Source organism: Drosophila kikkawai, chromosome 3L (genome assembly GCF_030179895.1).
Source record: "Drosophila kikkawai strain 14028-0561.14 chromosome 3L, DkikHiC1v2, whole genome shotgun sequence".
NCBI lineage: Eukaryota > Metazoa > Arthropoda > Insecta > Diptera > Drosophilidae > Drosophila > Drosophila kikkawai.
In genome coordinates this window covers 34,177,780-34,201,272 of record NC_091730.1, presented here as the reverse complement: position 1 = coordinate 34,201,272, position 23,493 = coordinate 34,177,780, and the positions used below count along the sequence as shown (strand labels likewise).

The window sequence follows — 23,493 nt, the reverse complement described above, 5'->3', positions numbered from 1 at the left end:
CGTTTCTATGGCAGCTATATAGTTGTCCGATTTTCATAAAACTTATACCTAAATTCTGAAATAATAAAAAAAAAAAAAGTCATCTCAGAGTAGATGAAAATACGTTGAAAAACAACGAAGTTATAATTTTTTTTCTATTACTTTCCCTATCGTTCCTATGGCAGCTGTAAGATATAGTCGTCCGATTTTCATAAATTTATACCAAGATTCTGAAATAATACCAGAAGCTCATGTCTCAAAATAGATTAAATTACGTTGAAAAACAACGAAGTGTAAACTCCTAGGTTCTTTTCAAATAATATTTCCAACGGATTGCTTTTATTAAACACGATTTCTTTTTCTCTGATCCAAAACACGTTGTTCTTCCATTATACCAAGGTCCTAAGTGACCGTCCTTTTTGTTTTACAAAATCCAACTTAAATCTACGATCGGTCTCCTATCGATAACTCTACAATAGCTGGTCACACTAAGGCGCACAATATGAAAATTTCAGGGCTTTACATTCGGGCAACCTGACATTTGATCGACCTCGATCATACACATATTCCTATGGTTTTATTACACACTTGCAACCACGGTTTTAGCCTAGCAGCCTCAAGGATTCCCTTATATGGGAGTTGTGTAAGCTGACAATTGTCTATATCTGTAATCTCATAACGGTCGTTCCGAAAAACACGGTTTACTCTATATGGGCCACGATACTTGGGTGCAAACTTCTTACAATGCCCTGGGGTCACATCAACGTTACGAATAGCAACAAAATCATCGCCTTGTACAACGTAGGTGCCTTATGCCTTAAGCCGTATGCGGTTTTATTTCGGACCTGTGATTGACGTATATTCTCAAGTGCTTCGTCCCTTACGGTATCCAAACATCACGGTTTCTCCTGATCAAATTTTCTTCCAAATACTCGGTGAGCTCATCCACCACTGGACCACGTTGTTCACAACCAAATAACAAGGAACTAGGGGTCTTTCCGGTACTACACTGAACGGAGTTGTTTATAGCGAATTCAACACGGTTAAGCAGTTCTTTATAAATAGATCGACCTTACTCCTCATACCAGGGAAAAAAAAATTTTTTCTCTCAGTTTATTCACACACTTATCGGTCGCAAAATGGCCCAACTTATGAAATGTTCTAATTAGATCTTCTTGCATTCGGCTCGGAACATACATACACAGTTTCTCACTATCCTTCGCTCTATACACTATCCCATCTAACAACACGAAATTTTCAATTTCGCCAATCTCTAACTTCTCTCGCACTCGACGGATTTCCGGATCTCTTATCTGCTCGGTCTGCAAAAGTAAATCAATATCATAGGGGGACGCATCTACAATTCCAACAATCTCTTCAACCTCAGGGGCAAATCTAACGGATTTAACACTTTTCTCACGACCACACGGTACATCATGTTTCCTTGGTTCGCAAGAATCAGTAGATCGACAAGGTTTACAAGGTTTACAATTTAACAATTTGTGAACCTTGCGTGCATACTTGATTTGAGGCACTTAAAGTTTGAATTCGATAATGAAACTTACACAGTATATTCTTTAAGTAATAAACTATTTTTTAAACAAAAATAAAAATTTTTTTTTTAAATTTTGGTTTACATGTAATCCGTGGTGACGTGGAAAGTACTGACTTTCTCGGTCAGCTAAATTTTCACGTACCAATAAGAAACACTAGATCCTTTTACCATTAGTTTTGCCCCACTGTAGAACATCCTTTGAACTGCATGAACCCTTTAGAGTTCTCTGTGCAAATTATAATGATTTGTACACCATAATATCTAATGTTGATAGCCTCCCAAAACTAAAAACTTCAATCTTAACCTACTTAGTACGCATGCAAGCAACCAATCCGGCAGTACGCCAGTAGTAGTTTCGTCGCATTCTTTTCTATCTATTTCCTTTGCGCCTACTAACTGCTAACAAAACAAGCACGTGCTTCGTGCAAGTTCCACTTGATATGTACTGTACATAGTGCATCAACGTCTTACAATGGATCCCCACTCGAGGGCCCAGGCGTTGAAATCGCCACCGACTACAACCTTGGCCCTGCCTCGCATATCGCTGCATAGGTTGTCCAGGATCCTGCCGAATGCCTCCAGCGGGAGACTGGGGGTCAAGTAGCAGCTGTATATGCAAAAGCAAAAATCCATCGGCTGTCAGGATGTTGGACATCTGTCGCTGTCCGTCGCCACAGAGTCAAAGGGCCGCCTTGCCGGAGTGGTCCTTCGCCCATGCTCCTCCCTCCCTCGCCTTATAGGGTTCCCTAAGTATAGCGACGTCCGCCGCTACCTCGCTCACCGTCTGCAGTAGCAGGTCCTGCGCCGCTCTGCAGTGATTCAAATTAAGTTAAATCAACTGCATGCAGGCACATACAGTTCACGTTCCCTCTGTTCGAGGCTGGGCAGCCCATGCCGCGTGCCTGATGCCTCGTCTTCTTGCTACCAGCCGCCTTCCAAAGGAAACATGTTGGCTCCTTGGAACATTCGTCTGTCTTGTGTCCCGACTCTCCGCATTTGATGTAGCAGACACTCCTATCCACCGGGGTCTTGCAGTGGATCGCAATGTGCCCGGTTTCCAGGCATCTGAAGCACCTCGGTGAACCAGATCTTTCCCGGATCCTACAGGTTGACCATCCGATTCCCACCTTTCCACGCTGCAGGACTGTCTTGCCCAGTGGGACTGGCAGTTTGACCACCGCCAGCTGCGTCTCTGAGCGGCCACGGCTCATGCTCCGGACACTCACCCGTTCTGCCTCAAAATTAAATTGGGCGGCAATAGCGGAGCAGACCTCCTTCTTCGAGGTGATGGAGTCGATGTTCCGTACCTCCAGAACCAAAACTTTCGTGTCCTCTGTCGACGCTCGCACAGTAGCGGAGTCACTCTTAACGCTCCCTTTGGCCACCTCTAGGAGCAGGTTGTCGTTGTTGGTGCGCCAAACCTTGGAGACACAAGCACGTCAGTGTATATGTACGAAAATGTGTGTGACAAAGCGAACTTTTCGCAATTTGGAATTAATGTTTTGATTTACTTTTACAGATCGCTTTAATAGCAGTTTATCATACGATACGGAATACGCAGGTACTTAAGGGGTTATATACAGTTGTACCGCGCAAAAATATTAAGTTTTGTCGATTTTTTTTTGACAATTGTCAGAAGAAGGTAAGAAGGTAAGAAAATTTTGGGAAGACCTTCCGGAAAAGTCGCTAGCGGCTCAACAGATGGACACACTGTTGTATGTAAAATTCTGAAACACCCTACAAAGATCATAGCTGCGTTGAAATTGTGTATCAATGAACTCGGTAAAAAAATATTTAAACAAAAAAATCGAGCTAACGAAGCATTACCAATTGGAAGTAATGCCTGCTGTTAGACGATCAAGACTTGGACGGCGTTCACGCAATGCAATAAGTATTCAGAATTCCCGTAATAGTCGGACGCAAGAGGAACGTACAGAAATAAATGCATCGATACGTGCCCAAATGGCACAGCTTCTCGCTCCACAAAGATCACCTCAAGCCCGACATAATAATAGAGAAAGACGAGCCGCAAATGAAAACTTGAATCGCGCTGCATTCGCATACAATCCTGAAACATCCTACAAGGATCTTACCTGCGTTGTTATTGGTTCATTGTCTAGGATTGCAATGCACTGAAGTTTCGGTTGGAAACCCCCGGCTTATGCTGTGCAGGTGGCAAAATCAAATTGCCCGTTTTGGCTCATCCACCAGGGCCATTGTATTCGCTACTATATAGAAATTCAGCCCAATCAAACAGTTTCCTAAATCTTGCACAAAAATATAACGGATGCTTTCCAATTACGTCATTTGGAGTCGAGGTTTTTCATCAATCAGGCTACAATCCAAGTTATAAGGTAATGGCGTCTCTTTATTATCAAAATTAACAACTCACATTTTTTAAAATTGCATTCCAACATTCAGATTCATGGGCAAATTCAACACCGAGCGGGCGCTTTGTTATCACCACAAAACAAAGATCTTAAATTCCTTCAGATCTATTTCATTGGTGATTCGGCAGTTGAACTAAATCACCGCTGTGGAATTTTTACTGAAACTTAACGTGAAATTATCGAACAATTGCAAAATCTTCTTTATGTGCATAATGAATTGGTCAGATTGTTCAAAACTGCATTGGATATAATGCATTATGACGAACATAAAATCATTATCAGCGCTGACAAAAGACCCACTGGTAGCCATGCAAGACAATTTAACGCTCCCACTATCAATGAACACGCAGTGGTGATTGTTGGCGAGAATGTGGAATAACGCGATATTGTTTTTAACCGTCGGGATAATGGCCAAGTGCAGCGAGTTTATGAGACTCATCGGTCACATGATGCTCTTCAATATCCGTTAATGTTCTGTCGTGGAGAAGGTGGGTATCACTTCAACATAAAGATGGTCAATCCAACGACAGGTTTGTTTACAAGTCATCACTTCTTTTTGATTCTACAACTAAGTTTGAATTCAAATTCTAGGAGAAGAAACGAATAAGAACGTCAACTCTATGAATTTTGATGCGTATCGATTGATGATTCGACTAGATGTTGACAATCATCTGTTAAGATACCACCGTTTGTTTCAACAGTACTGTGTCTCAATTTCATTCGTTTTAATCAGTCGAAGTTGCGGTCAGACGAGTACATTCACTTGCGTGACGCCATCGCTACTGAAGGACACGCGAACAACATCGGTTGTTTGACCAATCTCCCAGCAACTTATGTTGGAAGTCCGCGCCATATGCAAGGGCAAATTTAAAGGAGAGGTAGTTCTTATCCCACGAATTCCTATTATTCCAACAGATCTTCCATTCCAATTCAAGACGATTCAGTTCCCAGTTCGATTGGCATTTGCGATGACCATCAATAAATCGCAAGGCCAATCGTTGGAAGTCTGCAGGATAAATCTAGAATATCCATATTTTTCACATGGCCAGCTATACGTAGCCTGTTCGCGTGTGGGAAAGCCGTCATCATTATTTATTTTTACACCGGATAACAAAACAAAAAATATTGTTTATCAGATCGCTCTCCACAGATTTCAAGTCAAAAAAATTTGTCAATCCAACGACAGGTTTGTTTAAAAGTCATCACTTCTTTTTGATTCTCAACTAATTTTGAATTCAAATTTTAGCCTAAAATTTTTAGGAGAAGATAGGAATAAGGTCAGCTCTATGAATTTTTATGCGTATCGATTGATGATGTTTCAACAGTACTGTTTCGACATGTACGTCAAAGTAGAAACGGAACGTCTCAATTTAATTTGTTTTAATCAGTCGAAGTTGGGGCGAGATAAAGTTCGCCGGGTCCGCTAGTACATATATAAATATTTTCAAATCAAATTGTACATTTCAGTACTTTGCACAAATATATTGTATACATAAGTATGTACATAGCAACATATGTACACTGAATAAAAACGAAGTCCGTAACTTATTAAAAATATGTACGTACGTAAATCCCATTCACACCGTCTAGGTTGAAGTTGCATCCATATTTAACATCAATTCAGCAATTTATTTTATTTATTGACTTCAAATAACTTCCACATACCTTATAATATTTAATTTGTAGGCAACTTTAACTTCTGAATGCAACAGCAGTCAACTCAAAATGCAAGTAGAATTAGTAGAAGCAAGGCAGACCCGAAGACCGAAAATTCTTGCTTGTGAGGGTTTAGCCGACCAAAGCTATGCCTTGTAATTAGATCCACATATTTAGGTCAAACATAAATATTCTGGCCATGTCTAAAGCAAAGCATCGACCTACATACATATACATATGTGTAGTGTTCTGCAGTACTGCAGTACTTGAAGTCTCTAGGCGGCTTCGATATTATGAAAACCAAAAACAAACCTAACAAGAAAGGAAGCTAACTTCGGAACGCCGAAGTTTGTATACCCTTGCAGATTGGTTTTCATATTTATATTATAGATTTAAATGCTGACAACACACACAAAACATTTTACCTATTTTTATTATGTTTACAGATTGGCTGTTACAGTTTTAAATTCCCAGCTTTATATTTTCTTTACATCTATCGATCGTTTCAATGGCAGCTATATAGTTGTCCGATTTTCATAAAACTTATACCTAAATTCTGAAATAATAAAAAAAAAAAAGTCATCTCAGAGTAGATGAAAATACGTTGAAAAACAACGAAGTTATAATTTTTTTTCTATTACTTTCCCTATCGTTCCTATGGCAGCTGTAAGATATAGTCGTCCGATTTTCATAAATTTATACCAAGATTCTGAAATAATACCAGAAGCTCATGTCTCAAAATAGATTAAATTACGTTGAAAAACAACGAAGTGTAAACTCCTAGGTTCTTTTCAAATAATATTTCCAACGGATTGCTTTTATTAAACACGATTTCTTTTTCTCTGATCCAAAACACGTTGTTCTTCCATTATACCAAGGTCCTAAGTGACCGTCCTTTTTGTTTTACAAAATCCAACTTAAATCTACGATCGGTCTCCTATCGATAACTCTACAATAGCTGGTCACACTAAGGCGCACAATATGAAAATTTCAGGGCTTTACATTCGGGCAACCTGACATTTGATCGACCTCGATCATACACATATTCCTATGGTTTTATTACACACTTGCAACCACGGTTTTAGCCTAGCAGCCTCAAGGATTCCCTTATATGGGAGTTGTGTAAGCTGACAATTGTCTATATCTGTAATCTCATAACGGTCGTTCCGAAAAACACGGTTTACTCTATATGGGCCACGATACTTGGGTGCAAACTTCTTACAATGCCCTGGGGTCACATCAACGTTACGAATAGCAACAAAATCATCGCCTTGTACAACGTAGGTGCCTTATGCCTTAAGCCGTATGCGGTTTTATTTCGGACCTGTGATTGACGTATATTCTCAAGTGCTTCGTCCCTTACGGTATCCAAACATCACGGTTTCTCCTGATCAAATTTTCTTCCAAATACTCGGTGAGCTCATCCACCACTGGACCACGTTGTTCACAACCAAATAACAAGGAACTAGGGGTCTTTCCGGTACTACACTGAACGGAGTTGTTTATAGCGAATTCAACACGGTTAAGCAGTTCTTTATAAATAGATCGACCTTACTCCTCATACCAGGGAAAAAAAAATTTTTTCTCTCAGTTTATTCACACACTTATCGGTCGCAAAATGGCCCAACTTATGAAATGTTCTAATTAGATCTTCTTGCATTCGGCTCGGAACATACATACACAGTTTCTCACTATCCTTCGCTCTATACACTATCCCATCTAACAACACGAAATTTTCAATTTCGCCAATCTCTAACTTCTCTCGCACTCGACGGATTTCCGGATCTCTTATCTGCTCGGTCTGCAAAAGTAAATCAATATCATAGGGGGACGCATCTACAATTCCAACAATCTCTTCAACCTCAGGGGCAAATCTAACGGATTTAACACTTTTCTCACGACCACACGGTACATCATGTTTCCTTGGTTCGCAAGAATCAGTAGATCGACAAGGTTTACAAGGTTTACAATTTAACAATTTGTGAACCTTGCGTGCATACTTGATTTGAGGCACTTAAAGTTTGAATTCGATAATGAAACTTACACAGTATATTCTTTAAGTAATAAACTATTTTTTAAACAAAAATAAAAATTTTTTTTTTAAATTTTGGTTTACATGTAATCCGTGGTGACGTGGAAAGTACTGACTTTCTCGGTCAGCTAAATTTTCACGTACCAATAAGAAACACTAGATCCTTTTACCATTAGTTTTGCCCCACTGTAGAACATCCTTTGAACTGCATGAACCCTTTAGAGTTCTCTGTGCAAATTATAATGATTTGTACACCATAATATCTAATGTTGATAGCCTCCCAAAACTAAAAACTTCAATCTTAACCTACTTAGTACGCATGCAAGCAACCAATCCGGCAGTACGCCAGTAGTAGTTTCGTCGCATTCTTTTCTATCTATTTCCTTTGCGCCTACTAACTGCTAACAAAACAAGCACGTGCTTCGTGCAAGTTCCACTTGATATGTACTGTACATAGTGCATCAACGTCTTACAATGGATCCCCACTCGAGGGCCCAGGCGTTGAAATCGCCACCGACTACAACCTTGGCCCTGCCTCGCATATCGCTGCATAGGTTGTCCAGGATCCTGCCGAATGCCTCCAGCGGGAGACTGGGGGTCAAGTAGCAGCTGTATATGCAAAAGCAAAAATCCATCGGCTGTCAGGATGTTGGACATCTGTCGCTGTCCGTCGCCACAGAGTCAAAGGGCCGCCTTGCCGGAGTGGTCCTTCGCCCATGCTCCTCCCTCCCTCGCCTTATAGGGTTCCCTAAGTATAGCGACGTCCGCCGCTACCTCGCTCACCGTCTGCAGTAGCAGGTCCTGCGCCGCTCTGCAGTGATTCAAATTAAGTTAAATCAACTGCATGCAGACACATACAGTTCACGTTCCCTCTGTTCGAGGCTGGGCAGCCCATGCCGCGTGCCTGATGCCTCGTCTTCTTGCTACCAGCCGCCTTCCAAAGGAAACATGTTGGCTCCTTGGAACATTCGTCTGTCTTGTGTCCCGACTCTCCGCATTTGATGTAGCAGACACTCCTATCCACCGGGGTCTTGCAGTGGATCGCAATGTGCCCGGTTTCCAGGCATCTGAAGCACCTCGGTGAACCAGATCTTTCCCGGACCCTACAGGTTGACCATCCGATTCCCACCTTTCCACGCTGCAGGACTGTCTTGCCCAGTGGGACGGGCAGTTTGACCACCGCCAGCTGCGTCTCTGAGCGGCCACGGCTCATGCTACGGACACTCACCCGTTCTGCCTCAAAATTAAATTGGGCGGCAATAGCGGAGCAGACCTCTTTCTTCGAGGTGATGGAGTCGATGTTCCGTACCTCCAGAACCAAAACTTTCGTGTCCTCTGTCGACGCTCGCACAGTAGCGGAGTCACTCTTAACGCTCCCTTTGGCCACCTCTAGGAGCAGGTTGTCGTTGTTGGTGCGCCAAACCTTGGAGACACAAGCACGTCAGTGTATATGTACGAAAATGTGTGTGACAAAGCGAACTTTTCGCAATTTGGAATTAATGTTTTGATTTACTTTTACAGATCGCTTTAATAGCAGTTTATCATACGATACGGAATACGCAGGTACTTAAGGGGTTATATACAGTTGTACCGCGCAAAAATATTAAGTTTTGTCGATTTTTTTTTGACACCATAAAGAATATTTATTAAAAATGTAGACGATTGATTTGTAAAAATTTTGATTTAAAAAAAAATGGCGACGAATTTTAACAAAAAATTTACTTTTTCAAGGTATACGATTTTCGAGTTTTATGCTCTAAACAAGAAAGGAAGCTAACTTCGGCACGCCGAAGTTTGTATACCCTTCCAGATATTATTTCATTAAATTTTACCTATACTTATTGTTTAGAGTTTGACAGTTACAGTTTTACATTCCCAGTTTTACATTTTCTCTACATCTACCGATCGGTTTATATGGCAGCTATAGTTGTCCGATTTTCATAAAATTTATACCAAAATTCTGAACTAATAAAATAAGCTTATACCTCAAAGTAGATAAAAATAGGTTGAAAAACGACGAAGTTATAATGTTTTTATACTCTTGCAGGGTATTATAATTTCAGTCAGAAGTTTGCAACGCAGTGAAGGAGACGTTTCCGACCCTATAAAATATATATATTCTTGATCAGCATCAACAGCCGAGTCGATCTAGCCATGTCCGTCTGTCCGTTTCTACGCAAACTAGTCCCTCAGTTTTGAAGCTATCTGAATGAAACTTTGCATATAGTCTTCTATATACTCTCACTGCTATATATGTCGGAACGGGCCGGATCGGACGACTATATCATATAGCTGCCATACAAATGTTCGAAAAATTTTTAGAAAATAAAATATAACTTGGGTGTTTTTAATTATTTTTGCATTATTTTTTAAATATAGTCATTTTATATTATTCCAGGATTTTGGTAAAAATTTTATGAAAATCGGACCACTATATCTTATAGCTCCCATAGGAACGATCACTGCGTTGCAAACTTCTGACTGTAATTATAATACCCTGCAAGGGTATAAAAAGAAAGTTTTCTAAAAAAAATGGAAAATTCTTCGTTAGAGGACTAGCTATTATTATAATAAATAAGTGGTCAAAATTTGGTGTTGATCAGATTAATAGTTTTTTAGTAATCGTGTCCACCGCAAAGGTAATTTCGAAAAAACAAGATTCTGAGATAATCGCTTTTAAAGGTTTAAGTTTCTTTAAGCCGATGTGCAGGTAGTGCGCTATAAATAGCTACAACTTGGGTTCTAATACTCCGATCGTTATGAGTTTTTGTGAGAGTATTCTTAACAGTATATACTTGAAGAATATGCAATAAAAAAAATCGATTTTTTACCTATCACAACTGTATATAAACCCTTAAACTTTAAGGCTTAAAGTGTTTATAAATAAAACCAAGAAATGTATATTAATTGTTTTGTTTGATAGGTAAAAACAACAGCGGAGCGAAACAAAAGGTACTCAAAAGGTTCTGTTTAAAAATGCTCTATCCAAATTTCTCAGAGTCACTTCTGGCGTCCTACAGGGAAGCCACCTCGGCCCGCTGCTATTTACATTGTTTATCAATGACCTCCCGCTGGTTCTAACGAATTCTAGAGTACTTATGTACGCTGATGACGTTAAGCTATGCTTGCAGTATAAGGACAGCTCTTGCCAGTCAGACCTGCAATCGGATCTTAATAACTTTCAAGCATGGTGTCGTGCTAATTTATTACATCTCAATAGCTCTAAATGCAAGCTGATGACATTTTCACGTGTCACTCCCCAGTTTGCCACTTATACGCTAAATGATTGCGCTCTTGAAAGAATATCTCTTGTTGATGATTTAGGCGTTCGCTTAGACCCTAAACTTTCGTTCTCTGAACATATTTCGTGCATGGTTAATAAAGCCAAAGGCATGCTCGGTTTCATTAAGAGGTGGTCGAAGGAATTCGATTCCCCTTATATAACGAAGACCCTTTTTACTTCATTAGTTCGCCCTATATTGGAGTATGGTTCATGCGTCTGGAGTCCTCAATTCGGAATCCATATTAACCGTATTGAATCTGTACAAAATAACTTTTTACTTTTCGCCCTCCGTGGCCTACCTTGGGATGCTGATGAGAGGCTACCGTCCTATTCAAGTAGACTCCTATTAATTAACTTACCCTCCCTAGCTAACCGTAAAACGATGCTTGGTGTCGTATTCCTCCATAACCTAATAAACGGTGATGTTGAGAGCCCTTTTCTCTTAGGGCAGCTCAATTTCCACGTTCCCCGACTAACATCTAGAACCCTTATCCCTTTAGTAGTAAATCACTGTAGGCGGGAGTTTGAAGTGCATGAACCCTTTAGGGTTTTATGTACGGATTACAACCGCCTCTCTGACATTGTAATTCGTAGCGATAGCCCTTCTGTACTAAAAACTTTAATACTTGTTGAGTTAGCTCGTAGTGTATCACCGTAGTCTAATGTTGCATGCGTTCTTATTTATTTATCGTAGTTATTATTTAGTTACATTATATTATTTTGTTTTTTATATTTACTTTGCATGCGTTTTTATTTATTCATCGTAGTTATTATTTAGTTACATTATTTTATATTTTTTATATTTATTTTGCATGCGTTATTACTTAATTATTACTATTTTTATTATATTATATTTTTTGTTCCCCTTATTAAATTTTGTTTGTTGCAACGTTTCCTCGTTCTTTTCTTCCTTCATTCACCGCGTCTATCTAGTTCGCGATTCGTGCCGTACGCCACACGGCTGCGCCCCTCGGTCGGTTGGGCGGGAGGTGGAAGCGGGACCCCGCGCGAAAAAAAAAAAAAAAACCGATCGATTCTTCTTTTAGCTGTTTTGTACTGTTTTTACATAGTGCAACAACGCCTTGCAAAAACAAAAAAAAAAACTATTGCACTTTTGCAACAAAAATTTTGTCACAATACCTTGAAAAATCGCTTCAGTGTGTCGACTAAACTGGCCATAAAATTGAAGGAGTGCACGAAACTTTTTTAACAAAGAGCTAATAATGAAATTCAATGATTTGCAAACATTTTTCGCTTGTAAGACGATTCATGGTTAAATTACAGACCAAACTGAAGATGATTGTAAGTGAAACAAAACATGAAATGAGATAAACTGCCATACAAATGTCCGATAAATTTTTAGAAAATAAATTATAACTTGGCAGTTTTTCAAAATTTTTGCATCATTTTTGAGATATGGCAAATTTATATTATTTCAGATTTTCGGTTTTAATTTTATGAAAATCGGACCACTATATCTTATAGCTGCCATAGGAACGATAGGGAAAGTAATAGAAAAAATTATAACTTCGTTGTTTTTCAACGAATTTTCATCTTCTTTGAGATAAGAGCTTTTAGTATTACTTCAGAATTTTGGTAACAATATTATGAAAATCGGACAACTATTTCATATAGCTGCCATAGAAGCGATCCGTAGATGTAGAGAAAATGTAAAGCTGGGAATGTAAAATTGTAACTGTCAAACTTTAAACATATTAGGTATAGGTAAAATGTTATGAAACTCTGTTTAGTGTCTGTTTTCGGCATTATAATTTATAATATAAATATCAAAACCAATCTGCAAGGGTATACAAACTTTGGCGTGCCGGAGTTAGTTTCCTTTCTTGTTTTTCATCTGTTTTCCATAAACTCTTACTAATTCACACGTTTCTCGGGAACAATAAAAACAAGAAAAAAACAATATAGCAGGGCAATCCCCGTTGGACCCCCTTCGGGTCCGACTCGGCTTTATTTCGACCTTTTATCCGTAGAAGTGAGATGTTCCTTTTTCTTCTTTCACTTTCAAATAGTCACCACTTGCAGTACTTCTGCCCCGTTCTGATTCCGCTATCTGTAATGCAGATGGCGCTAGCTAATTACCCTGAACTAGATGACGCTTACCGAGTCTCAAGCGTTACATGTAGATATTTCGGTTGCCTGAATTTAGTTAAATTTCTTGTTTTTAAACTAGTTATATTATTTGTTATTTTTAGTTAAATATATTTATTATTTTTAATACTAACCCGTCAAATTCATCGTGATTGTGTTTTAGCTTTAAATTTTTAGTTATAGTGGTTTCACTTGGGGGGAGATATTGTATTATCCGTGTTACTGGTTTTTTCTGTACAGTATTTAAAAAGTCATAAATTTCCGTCAGATCCTTTGGTACTTGGCAAGCTGATTTTACAGGTTCTCTTAACAGCGTATTACACTTAGTCCATTCCGAAATATTACCATTACATATATAACCAGACTTATTGAATGTAAACTGAGAACTTTTGCATTCGACGCAAGGTTGAATTGCACCAAAAGCCAATAAGTCCGCAGCTTGATCAAATAATCTTTCAGAGTCACCTAATAAAGGTTGCTGATTATTCCAAATCAAAAGTCTGCTGATGTCTGATTTTTTCATTCGACTTTTAAGTTCATCGCGAAATGTAAAAAATAGATCGTTTTGTTTTTTTATTTCCGTTATTTTTTCTTTTTCTTCAGAATCATTGATTTTTTCTGTTTTTGTTTTTTTTGGTTCTGGTATTCCATTAGATTCCATTAACCTATAGGAAAAATATAAAAATAAATATTAATTTAATATGACACTCTTTAAATTAGTCAAATGTAATTTGGTTTCACATATTTTTATTATTTTATAATTATTAAAGTTCTTATCTCTTTATTTATATTTCCTGATCGGGATACGCTTCTAACACTGAAACCATCTTTAACTGAAATATATTTTAAAGTGCATACACGAACTTTTTTGGATTCTAAGCTGTCTTAAGTTTTTGGTATTAATCTTGGCGGGTAAATCTTGGAGTACAATTTTTTACTGTGTAATTTGTATTGAAAATTGTTCTTGCATTTTTTTTTTGATAATTAATTTTTGAAGAAAAAATTAGACAATAATATATATATTTTTGTCTCAAAGGCTTAATAAAAACCGTAATTGATCGTCTGAACAAATTACTTCGAAAACGACCCTCAGTTTTTCAACAACAAAACCTTGTTGATCTGTAAAATATTTTGATTGACATGATTGTGTTATAAGCTGCGTTTTGGGATCCAAAACATAACCTCGTCAGGAACACCGTCTGCTTGGCTGTCCTAGTCGCAACATTCACAATTAAAAAAAGACTGCTTTAGCAGTTTCACCCACACATTCTCAAACCTAATTTTTCAATCATGGCTAAGTAGGCAAAACTTTTTACCTATTCCGTAAAGATAATATTCATTTTTACACAGTCTTATTATACCCTTGCAGGGTATTATAATTTCAGTCAGAAGTTTGCAACGCAGTGAAGGAGACGTTTCCAACCCTATAAAGTATATATATTTATGATCAGCATCAACAGCCGAGTCGATCTAGCCATGTCCGTCTGTCCGTCCGTCCGTCTGTCCGTCTGTCCGTTTCTACGCAAACTAGTCCCTCAGTTTTAAAGCTATCTGAATGAAACTTTGCATATAGTCTTCTATATACTCTCACTGCTATATATGTCGGAACGGGCCGGATCGGACGACTATATCATATAGCTGCCATACAAATGTTCGATAAATTTTTAGAAAAAAAATTATAACTTTGCTGTTTTTCAACATTTTTGCACCTTTAGATATGGCCATTTTATATTATTTCAGAATTTTGGTAAAAATTTTATGAAAATCGGACGACTATTTCTTATAGCTGCCATAGGAACGATCGGGAAATTAATAGGAAAAGAACTATAACTTCGTAGTTTTTCAACGTTTTTTCATCTACTCCGGGATATAAGCTTATTTTATTATTCTAGAATTTTGGTATAAATTTCATAAAAATCGAACAACTATATCATATAGCTGCCATATAAACCGATCGGTAGATGAAGAGAAAATGTAAAGCTGGGAATGTAAAACTGTAACTGTCAAACTGTAAACATAATAATATAGGTAAAATGTAATGAAACTCTGTTTATTGTCTGTTTTCGGCATTATAATTTATAATATAAATATGAAAACCAATCTGCAAGGGTATATAAACTTCGGCGAGCCGAAGTTAGCTTCCTTTCTTGTTTATTTATTGAACTATGTTTATATTTGTAATAAAAATAATACAAATGAATACTGGTTGTTTAACAAGAATAACAAAAAATAAAAATAATTCCAAAAGATAACAAAGCCTTAACTGAATAGCAAGCACATTCTATAGGAACTTCATATTCTGACGATTTTTTGGAAGAATTAATTATTTTTAAAATGTAATTAAAGAATTATAAGCTTTCTTGCCATATTTTCGTAAAATTAGTAATGAGTGGATCCACCACGATTATGGATGACTTCAAATATCCTGCTGGGTAAAGAGTCGTACTGTTGGAATACCCCTATTCCACATGCAGAAATACCATAACGCATTAGCACTTTGGTATAATTAAAACTCTAGCTTTGGTCACACTTTATTGTTCTCTTCCCTCTTGCTTGTTGAGCGTGCTTGGTGTGGTGTTGCGGTAAAACTAAAATAATTCAAATAACGAAATCAAAACTACTTCTTTTGTTATTATTTAAACTAATAAAACAACACGTACAAACTCTTAAGAGGGTATCCTGAATTACAAGGTCAAAAAAATCGATTTTTTTTATTGCTTAAATCGATAGATAAACTATCTAGGAATACACCACAAATTTCAGAAGCCAATTCGAAGTATTTTCGCAGATAGAGATGAAAGCACAGGAGCGCCGAGCAGGTTTGCGAGCGCTTGGGCGAACTTTGAAGCGCGTTTTCTCCATTTTTCATTTTTACGATTCTTTCGAATTGGCGGGAAAGATAACAAAAAAACTTATTGACCGATTGAAACGAATACGGGCTTATTCTCTTTAAATTTAAATTCTCTTCTAGTTGAACTAAAACGGTTGTTGAAAACAGCTTTTTTATATTTTTTACAGCATGTTAAAGTCAATATTTTATCCCGAAAAATGCATTTTTTTTTTTAAATCGGAATAAAAGTTCCGATTTCACGATTTTCTCAGGTTTTCCTTTGTTCAACTAGAAAATGCACTTATAAAAATTGAAAATATTTTTGAATTTTTTGTTTCAGACAAGAATTACGAGCTGCACATTTCCCGCCAATTAGGGACTGCTGCGACGAGGCGCTTCAGTGAACTACTTAAAAGTCCGCCATTTTGAAATATTATTATTATTTTATTTTTTTAAATTTATTTAAGCACTTTAAATATGTGTAAAAATATACCAAAAATTGCAAGAAGCTTGGTCGTTTCTTTTACCTTCCAAAAAAAAAAACGCGAAAAACAACTAATTTTTGGCCTCCGAATTCAGGATACCCCCTTAAGGTAGTCCAGGGAAATTGTTGACCAGGCCGCTCGCATTAATGAGATCATTCTTATTATCATACTGCTTTCTGGACTCATAGACCTTTCTTGCTAACCATTCCCAAACACTTTCGATCATATTTAATTCGGGCGAATAAGGTGGCCAATATTGTAATATTGACACGTTTACCTTATCAAGCCATGATTTTACGATCCTTGTCGTGTGTATTGGGGCATTGTCTTGCTGAAACTTCCATTCCAGGTTTCCAAAAAAGTTTTTGCCTCAGGCAGGGCTTTCTCTAGAACTCCTTTATATGCTGTTGCATTCATTCTTGATGTTAAGAATTTCAGTTGGAATGTGACCTAGTAGGAAATCGCTCGCCATACCATACACCACCTTCTCGTCTGTGCATTTTTTTAAGAATGTGTTCCTCTTTACGCAAATTATGAAAATAAAAGGTCTATACATCGGGCCCTTCAAGGTTAAACTTTTTCGTCAAAAAAAACGACTCGATACCACTCCCGATTGAGAGACATGTTAGCTCGGCAAAATACAAGGCGTTGGGCCTTTCGAGATGCCTTTAATGGTGGTTTTTTTGTAATTTACGATGCTTTAAATATTCTGCTTTAGAAATGACGAATTAACTGTGGCCAACTGTGTGCATGCCTCAAAATAGCTCTCCTGTCCGCTGGCGTAACTCCACCGGAGGTTCGTCCTTTCATGTTTTTTCCATAATTCTGGGGATTCTTCAAATAGTTCATTTTAACTTTGCGACTTTGGTTTGTTCTTTTTGCTATTTCTTGTAAAGAAAGGCCAACCTCCTTAAAAGCTTTGATTTTTCCTTTTTCTTCGACGTTCAACGGTTTTGCACGACCCATTTTTTGTAGTTTCGATCATCTTTGATTTTATTTTATTAAACTTTATACAAATAATAATTTTTGTTTTATTTTCTCACTTTATATCGATCGCGAAATGATAATACAAGCAAATTCGCTGTTCAAGTGAGCCGAAAAATGTAGGCTTTTTTAGTTAAGGGGGGTAAGGTATTTAATTTTTTTATCGTAAATTTATTTGTATTTTTTATTTTAAAGTCCCAATATCTTAAGAATATTGTGTCCAAGTTTTACATCGATCATAGGAAAATTGACGAAGTTATGCAGAGCTGAACGAGCACCACAAAGTTTAAAGCGCTCATTGTCATTTTGAAAATCGGTGTACACGATAACTCAAAATCTACTGACCCAAACGGCTTGAAATTTGGAAAATAACTTCTTTAGAAAATTGTTCAGGTACTGACGTCGAGCTTTTTTTAATTTTATTATACTTTTTATTTAACAAATTAACTTAATTTTTTAGTCAAAAATCGGGGTTTTGACTTCAAATTTTGATACAAAATCGGGTAAAAATTTTAAAAATAAAAACGCTACGTGAATACCTCGGGACCATAGCTCGCAAATAACGGTTGACAGATTCGAGCGATCTCAAAAAAACTGTTTTTTTCCTAGCATTAGAGCGAAGATCCTAAGAGCAACCGATTAAATTGGTTTTATACAAACTTTGCTCGCGATCAGCTGACCAACAGTTTTTTCTGTTCTCTTTTGCTGTGCCCATTCACGGTACGTTTGCTCTTGAGCGAAGAGTCAAAAAACCTTTTGCGCATGTATGTGTGTATGTGAAGTTTCCTTCGAAAACGCACTTGCGTATGCGAAGTTTTATAGATTCGTCACGTCACTTTGGTTTGTAAATTTATAAATTAAGTGAAAGACGTAGTTCAACCAAAGACAATACAATTAACAAGATGCCTCACGCCCATACATTCGTTTTGCAATATGAGGCTTCATTTTTGATGGCAACGACAATCGCCTTCTAAAAATAGAATGCGTTTGCTTGTATGAGTAAACACAAGAACCCGCAAGCGCGTATGTGTGCGAGAATACGTGTGCGCCAGCGCGCAAGCACCAAAAAATCAAATTTTTATGTTTTGTGCTGGCGACCGATTTTTAGGAGGCGATGCACAGTAGCGCCTCTCGAACAATTAGCTTTGCAAAAATCGAAAAAGTCATGTTCGCAAAAACGATTTTAACTATACTTATTCGACAGAACATTTCTCAAGGATTGAGAATCTGTAATAAAATCAATTAAATTTTTTTTTTTAATTCTAAGTGTAACCGCCACAAAACCGTGAACCGTGATACTAGTGCGTGAGACGTGTTTTTGAGCTGCAAAGTTCATTTATATGGTGCCACGCGTAACAAGCTCAAAATAATGAGCGGCGATCAAAAGAATGAGCGTAGAACCTCTGTAAACCAAAGAAACGGTGTTTTCTCTTAATTCTCAACTCGCGATAATGAAGCAGAAAAAACGTCTACAAAGCCCAACCCGGCTCTACTGACCGCCGACGGCACGAGAGCGCGCTCTTGCTCACCCGCCCTACTCATTCCAGCTCCCAATGCCAAACCCCACCACCACCGGCTTCGATGGAAGACGCACAACAAACAGAGCTGCAATTTCTGCAAAGGGAGCAAAAGCAACAGCAACAACTAAACCAACGACCAATATTGCGAAATCGGTGCCAACGGCCGCATCGCCAAATTCAGTGGTAACAAAAACCGTGAACTCCGAAAAGCAACAAGCGGTTCCGGCCATACAGACTGGCATGGATCGCTACATCCAAATTAAGCGTAAGCTTAGCCCACATTACACGGTTGGTAACAAGCCCAAGATCAACCGTGTCACCAAAAGCTACGACCCGAACAACACCAACAAATTTTCTCCGCTAGCGGCTGATGAGAATAACCAAGCAGAGCCGGAGCAGGAAACTCAAAAACAGCCAAAGCCCCCACCCATTTATATTAGGGAGAAAAGCTCAAACGCCAACAACGGTCAACAAAATTGTTGCGCTGGTCGGGGACGGAAACTTTCATGTTGTTCCGCTTATTAAAGGGAACATTTGCGAAACCAAAGTGCAAACCAAATCAGAAAAACACTTCCGGGCTGTGTCTAAATACCTGGAAGAATCAAAAAAGAACTTGTACACCTACCAACTAAAAAGCAGCAAGGACTGCAAGTAGTGCTGAAAGGAATTGAACCAGACGTCGCCCCCTCTGAGACACTAGAAGCCCTGAAAGACAAGGGTATCTTTGCAAAGAATGTTAGCAACATTATCAACAAAAACAAAAAGCCGCAACCACTTTTCAAAGTCGAGCTTGAGCCAGATAGTAAAACTCTAAAAAGAATGAAGTTCACCCGATCTAATGTTGCAGTTCCTACTGCATCGAAGAATCACCGTGGAAGAACCGCACAAACGCAACGGTCATGTGCAATGCACAAATTGCCAGGAGTATGGACATACAAGGAAATACTGCATCCTTCGGTCAGTCTGCGTAGTCTGTGGAACTTCCACAACTCCGCACACTGCCCTGCGAACAAAGAAGACCCCAACACGAAAAAATGTGGAAACTGCGGAGGAAACCATACAGCTAACTACAGAGGTTGTGTGGTCTACAAGGAGCTGAAGAGTCGCATGCGAAGGGCGACAGCTACACGCCAACAAAATACAAAAAATGTGTATTTTAATTCAAAAACTACTCCAGATGTATTTTTTGCCAAAGCAGCCAGATCTTCTTTTGGTCCGCTAAATGCCCCCACGGGCATCTCCTACGCCGAAGCTCTACGGACAGGTATGCAAAATCCACTCCCCTCAAACTCAGTAAATGCTCAGCAGGCCCCAGAGCAGCCACAAAACAACCTGGAATCCATGATGGTGACCATGCAACAAAGTATGATGGAACTCATGTCATTTATGAAAACAACCATGCAAACGCTCGTACAGAATCAGAATATGGTGATACAGCTGCTCGTAGCACAACAGTCAAAATAATCAATGTCAAATCTACGTATATCCACGTGGAATGCCAACGGCGTCTCACGGCATAAACTTGAACTAACACAATTTCTAAACGAAAACCACATCGACGCCATGCTACTGCTTGAAACGCACCTCACAAGCAGATACAACTTCCATATAAGAGGTTATACCTTCCACCGCACAGATCATCCAGATGGTAAAGCCCACGGCGGGACCGGCATCCTTATCAGAGAACGCATCAAACACCACTTCCACCAAAGGTTTGCAACAAATTACCTGCAAGCTACGTCCATAAAAGTGCAGTCAGGTAACGGCAACCTTTGCATTGCTGCTGTCTACTGCCCACCTCGCTTTACAATCTCTGAAGGCCAATTCATGGACTTTTATAACTCTCTTGGAGATCGTTTCATAGCTGCAGGAGATTACAACGCCAAGCACACGCATTGGGGAACCCGGCTTGTGACCCCCAAGGGAAGACAACTGTACAACGCTCTCATCAATGTGAGAAATAAACTGGACTACGTTTCCCCTGGTAGCCCCACCTATTGGCCAGCAGACCCCAAAAAATCAAATTCAAAACGAACCAGCAGATTGAACAGCTTATCCAAGAAAAGAGGCGTCTGCGACGGGCGTGGCAAACCAATAAATCGCCATGCTCAAAGCAACGTCTAAATGAAGCCACACGCAAACTAAGCCGGGCCCTGAAGCAAGATGCCGAAAAAGCACAATTAAGATATATTGAAAAACTCTCGCCAACCAGCACAAAGCATCCCTTATGGAGAGCTGACCCAAATTTAAGCTCACCGGATGAAACCATCACCCCGATAAGAAAGTCATCTGGTTGCTGGGCCCGCAGCGACAAAGACAGAGCCGAAACTTTTGCCTCACATCTCCAGGGCGTTTTCCAGCCGAACCTTGCTGCAAATCCATTTGAACTACCGCAAATCCACACTGAAACGGAATCTACTTCAGCATCATTTCGTCCGAACGAGATAACGAAGGTCATCAGGGAACTGAAGCCGAAAAAGGCTCCCGGCGATGACCTAATAACTCAAAAAATGATAATTGAACTTCTGAATTGTGCTGTTGAGGTCATCTGTAAAATCTTCAATGGGATCATAAGTCTCGGCCATTACCCAACTAAATGGAAAAAATCTATAATTATAATGATACCGAAGCCCGGAAAAGACCACACGATTCCATCATCCTACCGACCAATAAGTCTACTATCATGTTTGTCCAAGTTATTTGAAAAATGCCTACTGAAGCGCATAATTCCTTATCTGGGAGCTTACAACATCATCCCAGCTCATCAATTTGGCTTCAGAGAAAAGCATGGAACTATAGAGAAAGTTAACAGAATAACATCAGAAATTCGCACAGCCTTCGAACATCGAGAATATTGCAGCGCAAAATTTCTAGACGTTTCTCAAGCATTCGACCGCGTCTGGCTCAATGGCCTCATGCACAAAATTAAAACACTCTTGCCGGCATACACACACAAATTACTTGAGTCGTATCTCTACAACAGAGTCTTCGCAGTGAGGTGCAACGCAACAACATCCGGCACCTATTCAATCGAAGCCGGAGTTCCACAAGGAAGCGCACTTGGGCCTACCCTATTTGTCCTATACACAGCGGATATCCCCACAAGCAACCAGCTAACACTATCCACTTTCGCTGACGACACTGCGATCCTCAGCCGTTCCAGATGTCCAGTCCGGGCAACAACCCAGCTCGCCAACCACCTCAAGGTAGTCGAGAAGTGGCTATCTGATTGGCGTATTAAAATAAATGGACAAAAGTGTAAGCACATAACGTTCACTCTCAACAGACAAACATGCCCTCCGCTCCACCTGAACAGCACGCAGATCCCCGAAGTCAACGTGGTAACGTACCTGGGCGTCCACCTGGACAGACGCCTGACATGGCAAAGACACATTGAATGCAAGAAAATTCATCTTAAACTAAAAGCCAACAGCCTCCACTGGCTCATAAACTCCAGATCGCCCCTGTGTCTGGACTACAAGGTCCTGCTCTACAACTCCACACTAAAGTCAATATGGACGTATGGCTCCCAGCTCTGGGGGAACGCGTGCAGTACCAATCTAGACATCATACAGCGCGCCCAATCAAAAATCCTGAGAACTATCACTGGGGCACCATGGTACATTCGCAACGAACACATCCACAGGGATCTCGGCATTCCTGCAGTTAAGAACGAAATAGAAAAACAAAAAGCGTCCTACAAGGAAAAACTCTCCACCCATCCAAATCCTTTAGCAAGGGACTTGATACGAGTTTCCAGAAGAAGCCGCCTACTACGTAACGACCATCCAACCCAGCCATAATTATTCAGGGTATTTACTCTGTACCAGTCTCAATACTGCTAGTTAGGTAGTATTGTAAGATGTGATACACTTATTGTTAGTCTCATAAATGAGAAGATTCAATAAATAAAAGCAAAGCCTAAAAAAAAAAAAAATTATTATGCAGTACATATACAGCTGTGTTCACGGAAATAGCAGTGCCCAACGACCTGCACGTTTAAGATCGGAAAATCCTGTTACAAACACTATTTTCATATATTTTTTTTTCATAAAAGCTTAGTATATTTAATTAGTAACAATACCACAATCATTTAATTTAGGTAACATAACCCCTATAGAAGATATAGGTAATAACAACAAAAAAGGTCTATATTATGCCGATCATTGAAATAGCAGTGAAAAACTAAAATTCTTCATAAATTTAAAAATATCGTATAAGAAACCTATTTCTTCTTAAATTCTAATTGACTATGATCTAATATTTTGTTAAATAGCCTTTAGAAGCTATCATAGCCTCATACCTGGGTGGCAAGGAGTCCACCAAGTCTTAGCAACGCTTGAGGGGATTATGGTCTCATTCCTCCTGCAAAAATCGCCAAAACTGCGGCTTAGAAGTCGGAAACTTCTTTAATACGTAGCCCTTGATGTCTCCCATAAGTTTTCGATCGGAATTATATCCGGGGACTGTGCAGGCCATGGCATTGCATCCACCTTTTCTTTCAGAACCCACTCCTTGGCCACCTTGCTGGTATGATTAGGGTCACTGTCCTGCAGAAATGTCCAAATTAATGGCATATTTTCATCAGGATACGGCTGCAAGACAGTTTTCAATATTTCGACATAAACATAATGGTCTTTGATCCCACCGATCATATATACGGGACCTAC

The 23,493-nt window shown here is 39.1% G+C and overlaps 1 protein-coding gene and 1 long non-coding RNA gene across 4 annotated transcripts in view; one reads left to right on the top strand and one right to left on the bottom strand.

Moving 5' to 3' along the window:
- The window catches only part of Parp1 (Poly-(ADP-ribose) polymerase), a 152,796-nt gene that overhangs the window by 55,618 nt on the left and 73,685 nt on the right, over positions 1–23,493 (bottom strand). For 2 of the 3 annotated variants that reach the window (XM_041776398.2, XM_041776399.2), the window contains exon 4: positions 13,139–13,669. In XM_041776398.2, coding sequence (XP_041632332.1) covers positions 13,139–13,669 — 531 coding nt within the window. Of the gene's footprint in view, positions 1–8,986; positions 9,036–13,138; positions 13,670–23,493 lie in introns of those variants that run through there. The other variant, XM_041776401.2, reaches the window with a different exon arrangement.
- Positions 3,243–5,501, top strand: LOC138928584 (uncharacterized). The gene is made up of 3 exons (XR_011444989.1): positions 3,243–3,888; positions 3,956–4,454; positions 4,516–5,501. It is a non-coding gene; the product is annotated as an uncharacterized lncRNA (long non-coding RNA).